At 35.9% G+C, this 19,985-nt stretch overlaps 1 protein-coding gene across 3 annotated transcripts in view; it reads right to left on the reverse strand.

Moving 5' to 3' along the window:
• LOC149561996 (thioredoxin-like 3-2, chloroplastic) overlaps nucleotides 1-19,236 on the reverse strand; it is a 97,404-nt gene extending 78,168 nt beyond the window's left edge. The window contains exon 1 of one of the 3 annotated variants that reach the window (XM_089825529.1): nucleotides 18,700-19,236. In XM_089825529.1, coding sequence (XP_089681655.1) covers nucleotides 18,700-19,016 — 317 coding nt within the window. In that variant the 5' untranslated portion in view covers nucleotides 19,017-19,236. The remainder of the gene's footprint in view (nucleotides 1-18,699) is intronic. The other 2 variants (XM_089825530.1, XM_089825531.1) reach the window with 2 other exon arrangements.
• Nucleotides 19,237-19,985: the final 749 nt, after the last annotated feature.

Here is a 19,985-nt window from a genome sequence, read left to right on the forward strand (position 1 = left end):
AGCTCTGAAGTAAAGAAGCTCCCCATCAAGTTTCCTCAAGATCCTGATCTCTCCTCTAAATGACCTGGGATGTCAATGATGTTCATGTAAGTTATCTTGATGTAGTGTTAATTAAAATTAAAAATCAAACCCTCTCAATAAACAAGGATAAAGTACTGTATAAAAATTTGAAATTACCATTTTCACTCTCTCTGGCATGGAGTCCATGGCATCATATATGTCCTCCAAACAAGGCTCATCAGTGTCAACAAACCGAAGCATAGACATGATGGGTACGGTGAATTATAATACATATTCCACCCTATTCCAAATATCATCACTCAAGATCAAATCCTTTACATTTTTAGCCCTTGTTGTATCAACTTGCTTCCATCCACCCCATTGGTTGCTAATAACCATTTGGGACAATGCTTGTTTTACCCTCACAACTTGTTTAAGGACGATTGTGTGTGAAGAAAACCTTGTTTCAGCAACTTATTACCGTGTTAATTCAAATTGTAAGTTAATAACATATTTCAAATATGTAAACAACACAAAAAAAAATTTATTCAATTATGTAAAGTATGACACAAAAAGATAAATGAAACTAAATAAAGTTTAAAATTTACCTTCAATAATTCCAAGCGGGAAAAAGTTCTAAAAATTTCTTGTGATATATGGTGGTTTGTCACAAACATTTGGATCTCATCACCCTCCTCATACACTTTTTCATCCATTCAATTTGGGTGCCCATTGCTTCCATCCACCCCATTGGTTGCTAATAACCATTTGGGACAATGCTTGTTTTACCCTCACAACTTGTCTAAGGACGATTGTGTGTGAAGAAAACCTTGTTTCAACAACCTATTACCGTGTTAATTCAAATTGTAAGTTAATAACATATTTCAAATATGTAAACAACCCAAAAAACATTTTATTCAATTATGTAAAGTATGACACAAAAAGATAAATGAAACTAAATAAAGTTTAAAATTTACCTTCAATAATTCCAAGCGGGAGAAAATTCTAAAAATTTCTTGTGATATATGGTGGTTTGTCACAAACATTTGAATCTCATCACCCTCCTCATACACTTTTTCACCCATTCAGTTTGGGTGCCCATTGCTTTCATCACCAAGTTCAAGGAGTGAACGGTGCATGGTATCCAAAAGATATGATCATATCGTGCTTCTACCAAAGAACTTGCAGCCCTACAAAATTTAGTGTTGTCCGTTATTACTTGGAAAACATTGTCAACTCCCACAGACTCTATGGATTCAATGAGAAGCCCAACAATAAAATTTGCATCATTTACCTGTCCTTCACAATCAACTGCCCTCAAAAACATTGCCCCTTATGGAGAGAGCAATCACATTTATTAATGGACCATTTTTGCAATCTTTCCATCCATTAGAGACAATACTCAACCCCATTTGGATCCACGAATCTCTTATTGGTTTGAAGAGGGTGTCTACATTCTTTCTCTTACTATGCAAAATGGTGGTTCTCAACTTTTCATGTCCAGGGCACCAGCAACCATGAGGTGCCTTATCTATTGCTTGCACCATCTCTCTCCAATATGGTGATCTCACTGGATTGAATAGAACACAATTCCTAAAGAGGCAACACCCAACCTTTATGTCAGCAATTTCTCTCAATTCATTTTGAAATGTCTCATCTAATGGGCCTCTCTTGCAGGATGGGGGTGTTTCTATTTCTTCTTCATCTGTAGAAGGGGTAGGTAGGAAGGAATGTTGTCTAGTGACTGTTTGAGAGGGTGGTGTTGATGGTTTTTGCTTTGTTCTGTCTTTTTCCCCTTTGACACTAACCTATCAGCCTCTTGTTCTTTCTTTGATATGCCTGCTATTTGAGAAGTCGGCAGCCCTTTCCTATCTCCACTTGGGGACCCCTCACACATGCTAATCCCTTGAACCACAGAGCTTACGAAATTATGTTTAACTCGGCAATATGAGCTTCTATATTGGGTTTGGCAAAATTTGCATTTCCATATATACCCTCCCCCTCCAACACATTGCTCAATTCTTATTGTATAATTCCACAAAGGAGAACTTTTATTAATTTTAAATCTTAGGGATCCCTCCGCCTCCCCCACCCCCGCCCGCTAAACTCTGACTACTCATTCTTGCAATCTATAACAAAAATAAATAGAATATATTTCAAAACTTATACAAAAACTTGATAAAATTTTAGAACAATAAAAGAACTAAAAACCATCAAAGAAGCATAGGGAAGGACCAAATGCATACCTGGAACACTCAACACTGATTATTGGAAGGATTTGAGACTCCACAAACAATCTCTACAACCTTTCAAACTTGCAAAATGGCCACATCAAAATGAGAGAGCAAAATGAGAGAGCAAATGAGAGATTAGATGAATGAAATGTTTCTTCTTAGGCTTCTTTTAGGGTTACAAACAAAAAAGTATTAAAAAATTGGTTTACTATGTTGGGTCCTTATGGTAAGAGTTGGAAGTCTAGAGCACAGGTTGAATGTTGATTGCCGTGCATATGAAGTACTACTAGGATACTACTAGGAAAGGTCAATGAGTCTCCTTTGCATTTGTGAACCAAAATTCAGTCTAGCCCTTATACATGCTGTATTATGAGTTGGATATCAGGCAGGGCTGTCTATTGATAAATATGTTGTTGTGACCTTTCCTTATGTTGAATTGAAGACCTTGTGATTCCAAAGTGTGTATGTTCCCATGTACCTTGCAAGGTGGTCAGTTGTGTGAGTTCTTTTGCTAGAACTGTGTGCCTCTGCATCACTGCCTAAGCACCCTAGGTTGCTCGAAAGAACCTGGGTAAACCATACTCACTCTCATTGTAGGGCTTGTGCCTACACCCACTCGATAAAATACCAGGACCCCAGAGGGGCATACCCAATAACGTTGATAATATTATTTCAAGTATTAGAAAAGTTTTATAAACACTTAATAATAACAAATATACTAAATACTTTTGGAGGGAAATTTCAATTCATGGGCCAACATTAAAGAGCTTGAGAAAATGGCACTTGGATTCATTGTGGATTATCTTGTCTCCATTTTGCAATTCAACATTTGAGCCTTGTGTTCAATTTTCCCATCCGAGGACAAAAACTTTTGGCTGTTGGGAGATCTTAGCAGATGAAAACCCTCTTGGATTTTTATGATCAGATCTGAGGACAAAAGTCCTCATCTCCAACTAGGGAAATTCCTATTTAGGGTTTGCATTGGAGCTGATTTTGGCAATATATCTTCAAATTTTCAGTTTAGAGTAGTTGGTATTTGCAAGCATATACTGAAGAATTGTAGCTGTTCTGCTGAAGTGTCATTTTTTGTCAATTTTTCAAAGTTTATTCCCATATTCCATTGCTGATTTGGTGAACAACATCTATCCATCATCCAACCACATCATTCATTACACATTACAAAGGGTTCGCCAGCTTTTAGACGAGAGTTTTATCTACATGTTTTCTGTTATTGTTTCTGATCTTGGAGCCGCACCAGTCTACCAGCTGAACATAACCCTGTTATGCTTCATTTGGGAGTAGATATTGAGATGTAAGGATCGTAGCAGAGTTCTGAGAATTTTCATGTGCTGATTGCTGCAGCAGCATAAATTATTGCTATTCAGAAACATCTACAGATTGTTGTGCACAGGTTGCACCTTACATTTTGACTGTTGTAGTATCCACTATATGTATTATGTACTATCCACTTTGGAAGGGTCTCATGAGACTACAGATGCTATCCAGAACATTAAAGCCAGCCGATACAGTTCAACAAGTACCTAGAAGTCTGCAGCACCATATATTCTTCCAACCACAGGTTTATCACATAGTGTAGGAGTGGCAAACGGGGTTCTGAGTTTCTGTAGCATGTAACAGGTTGACATTGCACAATTCCTTGTGAAGATTTTATAAGTTCCAAGTTATATTTCCATATGCAACAAGAGCGATGCTTGTTGTACATGGAACATTGTTAAATCTGAAAATTATGATATCAAGAGGGCTTTCATATTGTCATAGCTTGCTATACTTAACTGCATTTCAAATTATTTCAGTTTGCAAACTTTAAGAAAATAACCAATGGATTTAACACTGGCATTTAATTTTATTTGAATTTACTGTTTTACTTTTAACTTTTTTCTTGTTTCCAGTAATTAGAAAAATATAAAAACAATATTAATAGTAAAACCAGTTTTCTGACATTACAAGCATGCATGGGGATAAGTTTAGAACTGCCAAAGGCACCCAATAAAAGATAAAATTTGAACTTCACCCCCATAATGAAATCAAATATTCTTCCACCACTTCGTGGAAATAGCATTCAATCTAATCTATAACTTTCCAATTGCTTATATATTTGAACTTCAACCACCCTAACGAAATCTAATATTCTTCCAGCACTTCGTGGAAATAGCATTCAATCTATAACTTTCCGATTGCTTATATGTTTGTCTAAAATTCCTACATGACCATGCAATTCACATTGTAGAGTTATACATGTAAAAGGTGTTAAATTTACAAACCAGAATAGCATAACCAAATTGCACATATCTTGATAAAAACGATTAACAGATGAAAACAAGAATTTACACCAAGAACAATCTTTTATTGAAATAACAATGACAATCCAGATACAAGGCTCAAATACTTAGACTGCACAACCTAAGGAACATCGCATTGATTCCTCCATATGATAATATTGTCTCAGATATACTACACACAAATGATGAATATCTTCAAAACATTTCTGACAGTATACCACATAATAAACAACTACATAAATCTCAGACTGACTGAATCAGATATGCGATAATGACCAGATGATATTTTTATCATCCACCCTGCAACAACAGTCTCAGACTCTCGGTAACATAAACAATGCCCCCCAACAGATAATGATTGGATATCTCAGTCTTCAATTGAATGGTTGCGAAAATATCAGATGCCAACACACCCCAAATCTTGAGTGTCAAGAGAAAGAATTCCCGCTACAGAAAATTATCATTGCTGATAATACATTGCAGAGATTGCAAAAACAATGCTACAGATCTCACTTATTCAAAAGGTGGTGCCGTTACACTCCCTTGAGCAACACAACAAACATGAATGATCACCCAAACAGTCACGAATGCAAGAGCCATAATGATGACAGCAGTTATGCCAAAGATGACCCTTAGAATTCCAATGTCAATAAAAGAGGTCTTCAAAACTGATCACGATATTAATGAAGAAAAAACACTTGATTGAACGACAACCATATACATGAATGAATGGAAGTTATAAGACAGATATGCAATTCCACCTTCAGAACACCATGCCACATGAATTTACAGCTGTTAATAAAGAAATTTTGTTTCATGAACTAAGATTGAATATGCCTCAATGCCATTACTTACAACACCAAGGAATGGGATGCATTTGAAGAACCATTCTCTATAACACTGACGCTACATTTGATGTAGCTCTTCTAAGACAAACAGCATCACATACACACAATCTCTATGATGAAGCAATTATTTCAGGTAAGCAGATATCTCCTGCAGCTACAATCTTCAACAAAAGGCTACTAGGGTTCAATTACAGTAATGCTTATGAAGTACCATAATGTTCTATAGGGCTTATTTAAGCAACTGGCTTCTAATTCTTGCATGACTATGATAGTGCAGATGAATGAAATATTTATATGTAAAAAGAATTGAATAAGCACACAATGAATTTCTAGGGTTGATGTGGCATGAATGAAACGAGATGATGGATGTATTAAAATGGATTTCTATGGGGTCTCAAATGGCAACTAGGGGCCATCAGGATCTGGTTGTGTGGCAAGAGATGCTTCGTGCAATATATTGGCAATTGAATCAAAGAAATTAGAAGATAGTACAAATAATAAGGTAGAAGCTCAAGCTGCCCATCTAGGCCAAATGCATAAATGTTGAACAACTCCACCTTGAAGGAGATTCACAGGTTATTGTAAATACCATTGCAAACAACCATTCTCATGCATGGAAGATTGATAAGTTTACTACAATTATACAAAAGAAGTTAGTGAAATTTTGTAATTTGAAAGTATCCCACATTTATAGGGAAGGGAACTCCCTTTCTAACATGTTGTCCAAAGTTGGCAATAGCTTTACCATCCAAATATGTTTGCAAACAATCATCTTGCCAACTCGCGAACCAAGTTGGCAATGCATTTGGCATATTGGTTCATGGCAATTGATGACATTTGATGTTGTAACCTCATTTATGAGGCAATGATGGTGGAGGGTACAAACCCATTACTTTGCATGCTGCCTGTTGGTTCCCAAAACCGCAGATTGGAATCCTACGAGCCTTGCCTGCTCGATGCTGGGATATCCAACCGTTAAGGCCAACTTGACAGGATTAATTGATGTGATCCAAATCCCCTACGCTTCTAGCTATGCGAGACCAAGGTGGGTGTACTTGATCTGGACAAAACACTCAGATCCAAGACACTTATAGTAGATTGATTAGAAGGCAAATGCATTGAATGTTTCCCAAAGTGCAAGGATTATAGAAAACCTCAAACTTGCAAATTATGAATTAAAAATAAAATGACACGTACAACTTTATAATAATGGGCAAACAGAGTCAATATTATAAGTTGACACATACAACTTTATAAAATTCAATGTATCTAAACTATAATCAGTTTTAACAATTCAAACGTGATGGATCAATTATATGAATGCAATTTTAAACTAGTCTAGGATGTACTTTAACTCCTATGGAGACAAACTAGACATAAATACTGAAACAATTAAATATTTCACAATATCTATGTTTATCAAATTTAAAATGCAATAATGACCCAATCTACTTATCCGAAATTTAAAAATTTTATAGAAAATAAATAAAAATATTTATAAAGGACACAACTTAATAATAATTTAAAACTCTAAAATTTAAAATAAATAATTATGTCAGAAAATAAAATCACAATAAGGCACTCCTTACAAATAATCATCTATTGCGAATTTATCTGGGTCGCACAAAATTCACCCAATAATTCAATCCACGGGCTTTATTCAAGAATTCACCTCTTCGCCAATGGGATAATGTAATACATTATAAGTGCATCATAATATATAAAAAATTTAAAATATGAATTTGAATTGTATCTCCAATGTAAGATTTTACATCTTATATTTATAAAACAAGGGGTATCGGTTCCCTTTTAAAAAATCGCACCTGTTCATAATGGAACTGCTCGATAATCCCATAACATTAATATGACAAACTAAAACATAAATAATCAAACCATCGATTATTTTAGAAAAGTATGGGGACTCTCGCGGAGGTCATATTTATTCATTTTTGGGCGCAATATTTTATCTTCGGCTCCTGAAAAATTCATTCCTTCTTCTGTTCAATGTCTGGTGTAATTCAGAAACATGGAGGCTTCTAATCCGTCAATCTTTACTCCTCCGCTAGAACAACTTTCTCTTGAGGATTAGACGTGAAATTCAAATTTGAAAGGGTTCCGTAAGTTGTACTTCCAAATGCTCATGCTTGCATTGTCGGGCATGGTGGTCAACCATCTAAATAATGCTCGAGCCACTTCTCTCTGATGCATTACAGACTGATCCTCTGCATCCATTGGTTTTTTCCTTGCTAACACATTATTCTTCCAGGACGACTTGGACTCTTTGTCTCCAATCCTTCAATGTTATAGGGCATTTTGCAGAGCACATGCTGATTCATCCATGTCTTGCATTAAATCTGTGTTTATGCCTCTATTTTTCTGTGTATATCTCCAAACTTTCTTTGTCGAGTCCTCTTTGCTTTCCAGTTATTATCTTCTACAAACGATGATGTGGTATCACTCAAAATCTCATAACTCGGTGTATTTGGAAGATCATTTCAAGTCTTTGCTAACTATCCTATACTCTGGCCAAGCAGTGAAACTAGAATAATATAACCATTTGGGTTTGCTATGTTCAAATTTGCTCCATATTATTCACACTTTGCATTTAAGCCGGCACTCCATCTTTGTGTGTTTATTTATACCTGCAAGATACAAAGCATCATATAGATACATATCATCAAATAATGATAGGTAAAACTCCTTTCTTGGAAGATTCTACAGGATACAACAACTTTTAAAATGGCAGTGTATTTGCTTGGTGACTGCTTCATCGGGATTCATGATATGCCCACACTGCACTATGAGTCGTGTAAATTAAGAACTCCATCATTTTTGTTATATGCTTTACTTCCAAGTGAGATGATATATTCAATGGAATTGAGATAGTATTTGCAGAAGTCATTGTTTCCTTCTACATGCTGACGTGCTCAATTTTACACACACACATATCCATATCCAGTAGAAGATAATAACAGTCCCAGAATCATTGTTAAAGCCAAAACTGATGCCTCATGTTGTAGCCACAGTAATAGACACACAGGTTAAGGATACTTTTTAACACAGATCTTTTCCTTCCCAAACTTTCAATATCAGTTGTCTCAGAAATCTTCCACTGGCGTAGATATTTGCAATTATTACACAAGAATCAACTAATGGTTTGGATACATCTGTGCTCATATCCTTAAAGTGGATTCTGAAATTTCTGGGTTTGCATATCATTAACTAGCAATGAGAGGATAGGATCATATACTACTGAAATAAGTTTGAAAATTGTCTGATTTTGTGCCCATCTGAAGTATTCCAGTGTTGCTTCTGCATTCTTCTGACAATACAAATTTCAGATTGCTCTCCACAGTCAAGTAGCTGATATCTACTAGTTTTTTGAAAAGCTTCTTTTGGCAACGATGAAAGTTACCTTCTCCAAGCAAGTGAACAAGTGAAATTAGAATGCAGGAAATCAATCCACCAAAATGTTATTAATTGACATGGCTAGGCAGCGAATCCTTGATAGGTAGAGAAAGGCAATGTCAATAGCTAGACCAAAGATTGAAAAGGAATTAGTGTCTTCAAAACTTGACTTCACATATAATCTTGTCTTCTCCTCATGCTCCAGTAAATGGTCTGATTTCAAATACTTAAGAGAATATATAGAAGTATCTTACCACTTAAAACCTTGTCTTGCTCTTAGTACTTTTATGGTTCTGCTATATTAGGAACTGATGTTATAAAATTTTGATCCTCTCTTCCTAGTCTCCTAAGCCATAATCAAAAACTTTCCACGTTTTCCCAATCTTGACAAAAATTGGAGACTCAATCAAGGCTCCATCACTGCCCACAACCTTGGTTTGTAGCAAGGAATGATTTCCCTTAATTTGCAACCACATTTGACATGAAGATGGAGGCCCATTTTAGTCTACAAACTACCAAACAACAAATATCTTACTAGGGCAAAATTTCTAAGGAAATGTTGAAGATTGTCTTAGCTACTGATGACCCTTTCTTCCTTTCTAAGGTAGGGGGTTTGTTGAGGATTGAATATATGATAGCAAAGTATAAGTACAGAACTAATATCGATATTTCCTCCATTTTTTGTGCTTGGGACCTTCAGTTAGATGAAATTCACGAGGTAAGAAGAGTGGTGAAATAATGTGTGAGACCAAAATGGCAACAAGGTTTGGATGCTCTTTTGTCATTTGTTGAACCAGGGCATGAGTTTGTTAATGCATTGCAGGATTGGCTTCATATGCATGGCTATCTACATCATGTACATCCCTTTTCATTGTGGTGTTCATTGGAAAACAGAGAGCAGAGGAAATATGAGGCCAAGAGGATGTAGAGCATCCTCTACGATTGAACTCATGGTTGGAGGTTGGTGTTGAAATCTAGCTTGAAAAGGAGCGAAATGGACATGAGTACACTCAAATTTCAAACTACAAACTATTGGAGGAGCGAACAAGGAAATTATTGTCAATCAAGAACCTAGCAGTAGTGGAGCACGAATGGGTAGAGATGGAAGGAGCACGGGAGGACGTGGGCAAGGTTGTGGTCAAGAAGTTCGTGGACAGGGAAGAGGTAATGCCGCCCATGGCTATGGTGTAGAGGCAGAGTTGGAAGGAACTCCTAAGACGTAGGGGCTCATGTCTCCTCTGAGTGTGAACTTCGATTGTTATTTTTGAATTTGTGGACATAAATGGCACTTGTATTGGTGAATTTTGAGTTTTTTTGTAGTCAAGGTACATAATGTCCTTGTTTGATCCATCTTTTGGTAGTTCTGATTTGTAATGCACTCTCTTATGGCACTAGATGAAATATGTATATATCATATAGGCGATTGTAATGGTTGAATGCCGACTTTGATTATGGGGCATGCAGTGTTAGGCATAGAAAACTCGTACAAAGATTTTGCTATAATGCAATCTAGTATATGTTGGGGTGGTAGACTATAGTAGGGTGTGAAGGGTATGATATTATCTTTCAATACAAAACTTTAGTATTAATAAATATACAAAAAATATTTACCGACCAAAAAAAGCATAAACTGCTTTATTTAAAAAATGAATGAAAATAGTTGATTTATTGTGATGGAACTATCACAGATATAACACCAATCAAATATCGGAGGTGTCAATATAGAAGAATATCCCACCACAGAAAGAGGTTCAAAGGGTCCATAAAAGCCCACAACAAACTATGTGGTGAAAGGACCAATGTTGTTAGATTCACTAATTTAGTATTTTCCTGTTGACAATCAACCCAATCTTAATCAATTTATGGTTCTTTTTTCCTTACTTTTTTAAAATCCTGGAAATTGCACACACACCCTATTCAAGCCTATTAAACTTTTCAAACATGGCCACCATGCATTCTACTAGGCCACAAAAAACAAAGCTCTGTGTATAAATAAAATGACCACACAAAATCTTTGACAACCCACACTTGAGAACATAACAACACTAGACAAAACCAACTCTATCATACCACTACAGAGAAGCAGAACACTTTAATCTCCATAAATGAGGATTTTCTTGTGGGATAATCAAAAAATAAGGACAAACATTAACTTTACCCAAAATTTTCTACATTATATGCATTCAATGATTGAAATCCCCGAGATTTACAAACGGAAAAACTACCTTATACGCAATGAAGGTGTCTATAGAGTCCCCCTTTTAATTATTGAGTTTTGAACCAAAATAGCATAAAAATAGATAACATAAGAAGATGAACAAAAGCCACAAAAATTATCTTGGGAAAACCCTCCTTGAAGAAAAAACCCAACCAAACCAAGAAATATTACTTTATATTAATGAAAGAATAGAAAATGTGAATACAATATTGCCAAATGTTGGATTGCGCTTAAGCTATAATCCCTCATTGTCTTGACCCTTCATTGTCTTGATAATGAAGGGCCAAGCAATTACAACAAAGAATGATCTTCAAATTATAAATGAAACGAAGAGGCATCCACAAAAAGATAGCTCCAGATGCTAAAACATCAACACTCCCTCTTAGCTAGGGAGGCATATTTTCAAATATCCATGTCATAGAATCTCTCAACATGACACCCATAATGGCTACACCCATTTGTGAGGAAAACGAAACTTATAAGTAATGTCTCAACATAGTAGCATCATGGAGTCACTCAACATGATGTTGACCACTGCTACTCCCATGCATGAAATAAATGTAAACACAAGCTCTCATTACGGAGTCACTCAACATGATGTTGCCATGGACTTTTTAACAAGACATCCACTATGGCTACTCCCATGAGTGGAAAGTGCAATGTATCTCAAGGGCTTTTACCTCTTATTTCTCTCTCTAAGAGAAATCAAGGGCTTTTATCTCAAACTTCTCCCTCATTGAAAAAAATGCAATAAAAGGGCTCTCACCTCAAATTTCTCTCTCAAAGAAAAATGCAATACAAGGGATTTCACCTCAAATTTCTCCCTTTGAGAGAAAAATACATAACAAGAGCTTTCACCTCAAATTTCTGCGTGAAAGAAAAATACATTACAAGAGATTTTACCTCAAATCGCTCCCTCTCAAAGAAAATGCATAACAAAAAATCTTCATGATGAAGTGACTCCCTCTAAAGCTCCAAGCACTTGCACCAAGACGAATCTTCGTGATGAAGTGACTCCCTCTGAAGCTCCAAACACTTGTATCAACACAAATATTCATATCTTTCCCTGCTATTGTGTCATGTCTCTACCAAAATGTTGGTTAAAAATTTTGCAAGTGATTGCAAAATTATGACTTTAGGCAAAATCTCATGTGATTTCTCATTCCTCTCAGCAACAAGGGAGGCTCCCTTCTCACCGTAGGTGGCTTCAACAAGGACTTAATTGAAAATGACAAAATATGGCCGTTCTCTCAATCAATTCCTCTTTTTTTGGGAATGACTCAACAAACAACTCATGAACACTAATACTTAAACAAAAAGGACATGTTGCTACGATAATACCAATGACCCTGGGATTGACATAAGAACAACCCTAGAGGCAGCAGTTTACATTTTATGTTCTGTGGAATAAGTACAAGAACCTGAAGTCCCATATGATTATCCAGAATTAGGATTCAAGTAAAATAACCAGTAAAGCACAAAGTCTCTTACTGGATACTCTCAAACTTAATTAAAAACACATACAACTAAAGCCCAAAGTCTTCATCTCTAAGTAATTCTAACCACTACCAATAATAACAATTTTTCCTCTTATAGCACAAAGTCTTCAAAAGTTCAAATTGGCTCTGAATGCAATAGGCAACTCAAAGTCTACACAATTGAATTCAAATCTCTCTTGAGCAAAGCTCCAAAATTCACAATCAATATCTAAAGAATGTTGTCACATAACACCTTGAATCAACACAAAGTTTGAAAGCAAGTTGCCCCTTTTACTGAAAGCAATTCAATTTACGTCTAAGCTAAGTCTTAGAGTGCAAATACAAACTCACAAAGTTCTCTTGCATTGCCAAAAAAATGTTTTTTTACAATGAGTTCCTAATTTATATAGGGAAAGAGGAGAAAGGTGGAGAAAGAAAGGGAAAACCCTTAGACACCTTGACTTATTCTCTAACTAACTAACCAACTTTGACTTATTCAATGCTAGAAGACTTAAAGCACTTGCAACATGATTACAACAAACATCTTTGCACGTGAAACCATCACATGCAATTACATTTTGTTTTTGTATTACATGCAATCTATTAAATAGAAATTACAAATACATAATCAAACTATTATAAGTGCCTAACAAGATATAACTTATATTACATGACCCTTTATTGGTCCGTATGCTGCTATGGGATGCCTGATGGTTGATGTGTTCTAGTTTGGTGAAAGCATCTCAAATCGAAATATGAATCCACATCTTTGATTGCCCTACATCATAGTGGTGATTACTAGAAAAGCATCTTGTGATGACCATTTTAGTCTTGAAAGCATACTATGCCTGCAAGCAACAAAGGATGAAGGATTTTAAGCAAAACCAGCTCTTAAAATGAGGGAAAAACTCAAAAATGGGATCTTCTAGAGGCATTGCATATGAGCGACAGCAAGCTTTAGGTAGGAACATGGAGCAAGAATGGATATTTATACATGTGGTGAGGCATCTTCTCATAAATGAGGTTTTTAAATCCCATTACAAGTCAACCGGAAAACACTTGTAGCTTTCAAATGGAGTTTTTAAGTTTATTTGTAGCCTCAGTAAAAGCATCGAATGAGTGTGTAATGTGCTTGAAAAGTGGGCTTTAATCTTGCACTTGCATGTGAGACAAATAACTTGCTTCTTGAAAGTAACTCAATGCTTAGAATGGGGTTTTTAATCCTGACTGCATATACAAGAATGAAGAGCTTTTTGCATATGCAACTTGGAGAAATTTTAGATGGAAGTAGAAGGATCATTAGCAAAAATAAAAATATGCAAACCTGAAATTTGAAATTGAAGACTTGTATATTTTAAAGATGTATACAACACATAGAAAACAAAGCCTCAAAATTGCACAAGAAAATAATTACCTCTTTCCTTGAGAAATGCAAATGAAAAAGTCTTTCATCTTAGAAAAAATATAAACCAAATCCTAGTGATCTTGACATGAGGAAAAGGTCCCAAGTTTGAAGCTATATAGGAAAGAAGGTTTGAAAAATTCTTCTTCAAATCAAAGCAGTTCTCAATTCATTAGATAATTTTTGACAAGTATTCAAGATAGAGAATAAAAATGCATGATAATAGCAACAAGAAAGACCAAATCAAACCTGCAAATGGTTGTGCTCATTGCAAGATGCAATGTCAAGCATTAAAAAGCGCCCAAGAAGGAAAATGCGTGGATTTAAATGAAGAAATCAAGCTGCAAATATTGTTTTTGGCAAAAACATGCCCTAGACAGGATTTCAAACTCCAAAAGCAGCTCTTAAAACTTGAATTTTTTCATCTCCAACCCATTATTTATCAAAAATATGTCATAGATGGGCTATTTTTGGCAAAACGCAGCTCTTCAAGCATGTAAATGCTTCAAAAAACATCGCTTATGGACTTTCGAAGAGAAAACACTTCATATAGAGGGAAAACAAGTTTTTTTTTTAAATTCATTTGCGTGTATTTTGGGTGTGCAAATGAGCCAAAAATCGCCACCTTTAGAGTCTTGAAGAGAAAACACTGCATATTATAATAATAATGGGCCTTTTTGTGAAGATTATTGTCGGTATCTCTAACCAATGTTGTTTATTAGTGTCAATCACTTAGTCATTTACGAGGCAGAGTTAGACAGTCAAAACTTCAACCGAGCTACTTTACATAGGCCGAGTCATGTACATAAGATAGTATGTACCGAGAAATTCTATAGAAGTCGAGAAAGTATGGTCACAAAGCAATTTTCTATATGGACCAAACTCATTCAGTGACCAAGCAAGTCATCAACAACCGAGTGAAATTCAAAGTATATAAGTACTGAGTGATATAGTATGTGCCAAGCACAGTATATGCCGAGCATCAGAAGACTAATCAAGGCCGAGCAACAACAATGCCAAGCACCAGTAACAATAGAGGCTGAGCAATGTCGAGTCTACATAAAAGTCAGGAATGGAACAGAATTCTAGACAAAACGATTATCAGACCGACTTAGAAGGATTGTTTAAGTTTTGAAGAGGTTGTTATAGAACATTTAATACTTGAAGAGGTTGTTACAAAACATTTACATGGCGTGGATCACATATCCCCATGTGTATGTTCAACAATCAGGATGAACAGGCAAAACATGGAACCATCTAGAAGACTCTTCATGGAATCTTTATATAGCGATGAGCTTCACCTAGATCATAAGTGATCATGTGGGTGCGTGTGAAGATTAGAGAGGAGAAGATCAAAAGTCATCAAAGGTTTTGTTATCATCTAACAGAACAAGTGACTTATTCATAAGTAGTGAAAGTGGAAGGGAAAGACAAGAGTATCAAATCAAAGGAGAGGATCACTTAGAAAGGAGAAGACTCGAAATCAGCTTGCAAAGCAAATCAAGAGTCAAGTACTGAGTCAGTTTTAATAGACTTGAATCTAGGTAAATCTCTTAACAGAGTGGTCTTAACAGATCTTTGTAAATCTCCTAACAAAGTCCTTACTTAGTTGTAAGTGTCAAATCCTCTAACGATGTGAAACCTAACAGTTTCTTTAGTCTTTAATAGGACAGACTCCTCACAAAGTAGATCATATGTTATGGTCAAACATTGTAACCTTAACTAGTTAACTTCATTACTGCAATAGTGAAGATTTGTGGGTGTCATCCCACCCCAATTTTACCTTCACCTCGGAGGGTTTCTATGTAACAAATATTGTGTTATGTGTTATTACTTTCATGCATGTGATTGAATTGATTTACATGTTATAGCAAGTTTACATGTATAGATTTCCATGCATAAGTTATTATTGGATGTGGATGAATCTGTGAAAAGGTATAAATTGTTATAGATTCTGATTCACCTGCCCCCGCCCCCCCCCCCCTCCTCTCAGTATCTAGTTTACTCCATAAATCAACAGATTACATGCATTTTAAATCATGCGCTAATACCAAAAAAATGCCACCAAAAGAAAACACAACAGTTAGGAGAATAAAGAGGTGTTTTTAAAGTGTAGTTTGATGTTTAGCACATGTGCAAACTTCCTCAAAATCAGCACCCAAAAGTTTAAAGTATAAAAGTTATTAATGATGCATTCTTATTAGCCAATGCATATGGAATTGGGATAAAAATTACCAGTTATACTCGCATAGTTTTGAAAAGTAGCAATGACGTCTTTTTAGAAACACTTTGCATGTGTTTTAAACTCAAAACATATGAAAAGTAGTTCAAAATGACCACCTTACACTTGAAATCACTTAAGACACACTTTTCATATACATTTGCATGTGTTATATTTAAAAGATATGTAATAGAAACCAAAGTGTTTACAATACATGCAACAATGTTTGACCATCAAAAACAATGATAGGCTATTTAAACCCTTTTGTGTATATTTACAACTTTGGTTTTAATACATGCATAAATGCATTTAAAATAAAACCCTTTAGAACTTGGGTGCAAAATATTGATAGTGAAGATAAAGAAATGACTAAAATCTCCACTTTATTGCACTAAAAACCTCCCATGTTTTAAATTTACATGTAACTATAGTTTAAATGAAGAGATGTGTAATGGGACTGAAAAAGTCCACCTTTACATAAAAGTTCATTAAAAACCATATCTTAATCTCATCGGAATGATATGAAATTTTAAAATAGGGTTTTAAACCTACTTTACATATAAATGACATTCTTACTTGTGCGATTGTCAAAATAAAGCCCACTTTTAAGAGATTTCCAATTAAAAAAGAAGGATATGCAGTCAGGTCAAAAAACCCCACCTGCAGCACGTTTAATTCCTTAATAACTTTAGCTATACAACTCTGTTTGAGGCCTAAGAGAGCTCGAAACGAGCAGTATTTAAAATGCTAAAATCCTAGGGCAAAAACAACACTAAAAACAAAACACAAAACTAAGAAAAACGAAGAAAAAATCTTGAAGGTTACCAAACATCAATTGCTCACAGTCAGAGAAGAAAAACTCATTCTGACAAGCAATAAGGTGATTAACTCGACAGAAACCCTCAAAAAGGATACATGAAAAGTGCAAAATAAAGGACAATTCAAGGATGACAAGTTACCTTTACACCGCATTATCTAATACATCAAAATCGTAGAGGATACACCTACAAATCCATGAGAAAATTGCGTAGGGTTGCCCCAATTTTGTGATGTCAAAATTGAGGACAATAAAACACTAAGGAAAAATCCTCCCATTTTCAGAGATTGCCAAGCTAGTCAGAATGGGAAAATATTTTTCAAGAACGGAAATGCACGTCCTAGCTTAGAGATCCCATACTCATACTGCGGTATTTGTGCCTCCAGAATTCGGCAAAGGACATCCATGAGGATCTATAGATGAAATATAACCATTGTAATGCACGTTTGGTGGCCTCGAAAAGAATGTGTGCAGAATTTTCCATCCATATCTCACACAAGAATATTTCTGTCAGCACCAGCACTCCAAAAGCATCACAAATCATTTCTGCCACAAGACCATTATGCGCCTTCCATGATCTGATGCAGGTGAAATCCCAAAGTTTAGCTTGCATGCTTTTGACTAGCAGCAAAGAGTAATTTCTCATCAGGGCTGAGTGCCAATGCAGTGATAGGCTTAGAATCTCCTTCCAACGTACTTCTGAGCTAAGTCTACATGTTATGTTTTGAACCAGAATAACATAAACAAGATGACACAAAAATCATCCTAGGGAAACCCTCCTCGAGGGAAAGACCCAGCCACACCAAGAAATTTTACTTTATGATAATGAAATATCAGAAAATTTGATTGACAATATTGCCAAACAGCGGACTATGCTGAAGCAATAATCCCTCCCTCCTGTGAATCATATATATATTGTCTTGACCCTTCATCGTCTTGATATTGAAGGGTTAGGCAGTTACAAAAAGAAAGAAATGAGAGACACCCATGAAAAAATAACTCCCTCCTGTGAATCCATCAAGATATACTCTTGACCCTTCATCGTCTTAATATTGAAGAGTTAGGCAGTTACGAAAAAAAAAGAAATAAGAGACACCCACGAAAAAATAACTCCAAATGCTAAAACATCAACATACCCTTGCAACAAAAAATGAAATGAGAGACACCCACGAAAAGATAACTCCAAATGCTAAAACATCAACATTAATGAGAGGGGAAAATGCAATTGCCCGGGATACCAGGAAAATGTTTGAAAAAGTATTTGAATTCAAAAATTCCATGATGATGGGAGCTGGGTTCTAGGGTTGTGGATGCCTCCAGGTGGGATATACTTTTCTCATAAATATTACTAATTAGCCTAAAAACCTATATATGTTTTTACAGTAGAAAGATTTTGCCAAAAAAAAGGTTGAGTACAAGCTTAAAAGATCATCTTGATGATATGGACCACTAAATGTGATCCGGAACTTTAATCCAAACAAAACGTAAACAGTTTGTTCCAGGCACCTTTCCTATCACGGTATTTGGACGTTAAAATCTCATTTGCACTAACAAATGCTATAGTTACAAGTCCAGATGGCCTTAAGTGAAGTCGTGTACTCCTGAAGTATAGCTTGGAAGCTGTTGGTGGACAATTCTTGCCAAATAAATTTAGTCAAAAAACGAAATTAAATTGACGGAAAAGTAGGGGCAATGAAGTCAACATAAGGCCTCAAGTTTCGTTTGATAACAAGATGAGACACTAGCCCAGTAGAAAAGCGCCTTGGAAATCACCAGTCAATTATAACAGGCTGTGAACGCTGTCGGGCTTGAGTTAGCACTTGATCAAATTGCTCCTCCGAGGTGATGGGATGCATTTCAATCGATGTTGGTAAATCCACATCTTCAATTTCGTACAGAGCTGCAACCTTCACATCTCTTAATTGATTCCTCCCTCTTCTAGCAGAACTGTGTATGACGGGTATATTGTTTTGTATAACACGACTGCTTATACATTGTTTTAGAACCGTTGTATAAGGATTGATCAGTACTGCCCCGCGTGGGATTTGTGAGCACGGTATGGGCGACTTATTGATTGCAGACGAAGCCATAATCGTATATCATACCTGCCACAGAGTTCTCCTATTTTGTGGGGATAATACACGATACTTCCGACGAGCTCTCCAAGGCTCTTTCGAACCAAAGCGCCTAGAAGTAGGGACGTTGACAATCTTTCCAATTACACACATGAAAAACTTGGTCTCTATTCTCGCCACCAGCAACTGAGCAGCCAGAGATCCTCACTGAAGGGAAGGATGTTCATGAAAGGTTAGATTAAGAGTGGGACCGCCCAATCACCACCGTTAAATGAATGAACGATCGATTTGACGTCCACAGAGTCTATGGGACCAGCACAACGTAGTAAGCAAATTTTGTATTTCTTTCCATTTCCAATCTTATGATATGATGTTGGATCTTAACCAAGAAATATGTTGTTTGCTTGATCTTGTCAACTTCAAATAAACTATACATGTTATCTATCTTTTGGATGAAATCACAGTAACTTCTGATGTTCTTGTAGGTTGTGCACTTGAGAAAAAATATCATTTTGTTTTAATAGCTCCCATCCTACAAAACATGCATATCCTCTCCTCCAAAGCCTCTTTGGGCCTCTTTCATCTGTCTATCTTGCACCGAAGGTGATGGGATCCAATTCTCAACTAAGCCAATGACAACTTTTCCTTAATTTTAATAGCAGCCCAAGGTATGCTTTCTCGCCATGATCCCTAGTTGGGTTGAATTTTTTGATGTAAGGAGTCTTTTTTCCATCAATGTTATTATTCCACATGGCCTTTTGAAACCTCTCTTTAACAAACTTTTTTATGCCCACCTTATTGTTCAAACAACCTTGATGTTCCATTTATTTATCCATTTAATATTTTATTTCATCCAAGTCTTCTTCCTATTGTCAAAAGCTTTTTCTTTCACAATTTTTGGCCACTAATGGTCATACACATTTTCCATCCTTTTTAAGTAGCCAAGTAACTGAATTATCGTCGAAGCCTTTAACAACAAATTGT

Source organism: Cupressus sempervirens, chromosome 4 (genome assembly GCF_028749045.1).
Source record: "Cupressus sempervirens isolate cs-2001-9-10 chromosome 4, ASM2874904v1, whole genome shotgun sequence".
NCBI classification, from domain to species: Eukaryota; Viridiplantae; Streptophyta; class Pinopsida; order Cupressales; family Cupressaceae; genus Cupressus; species Cupressus sempervirens.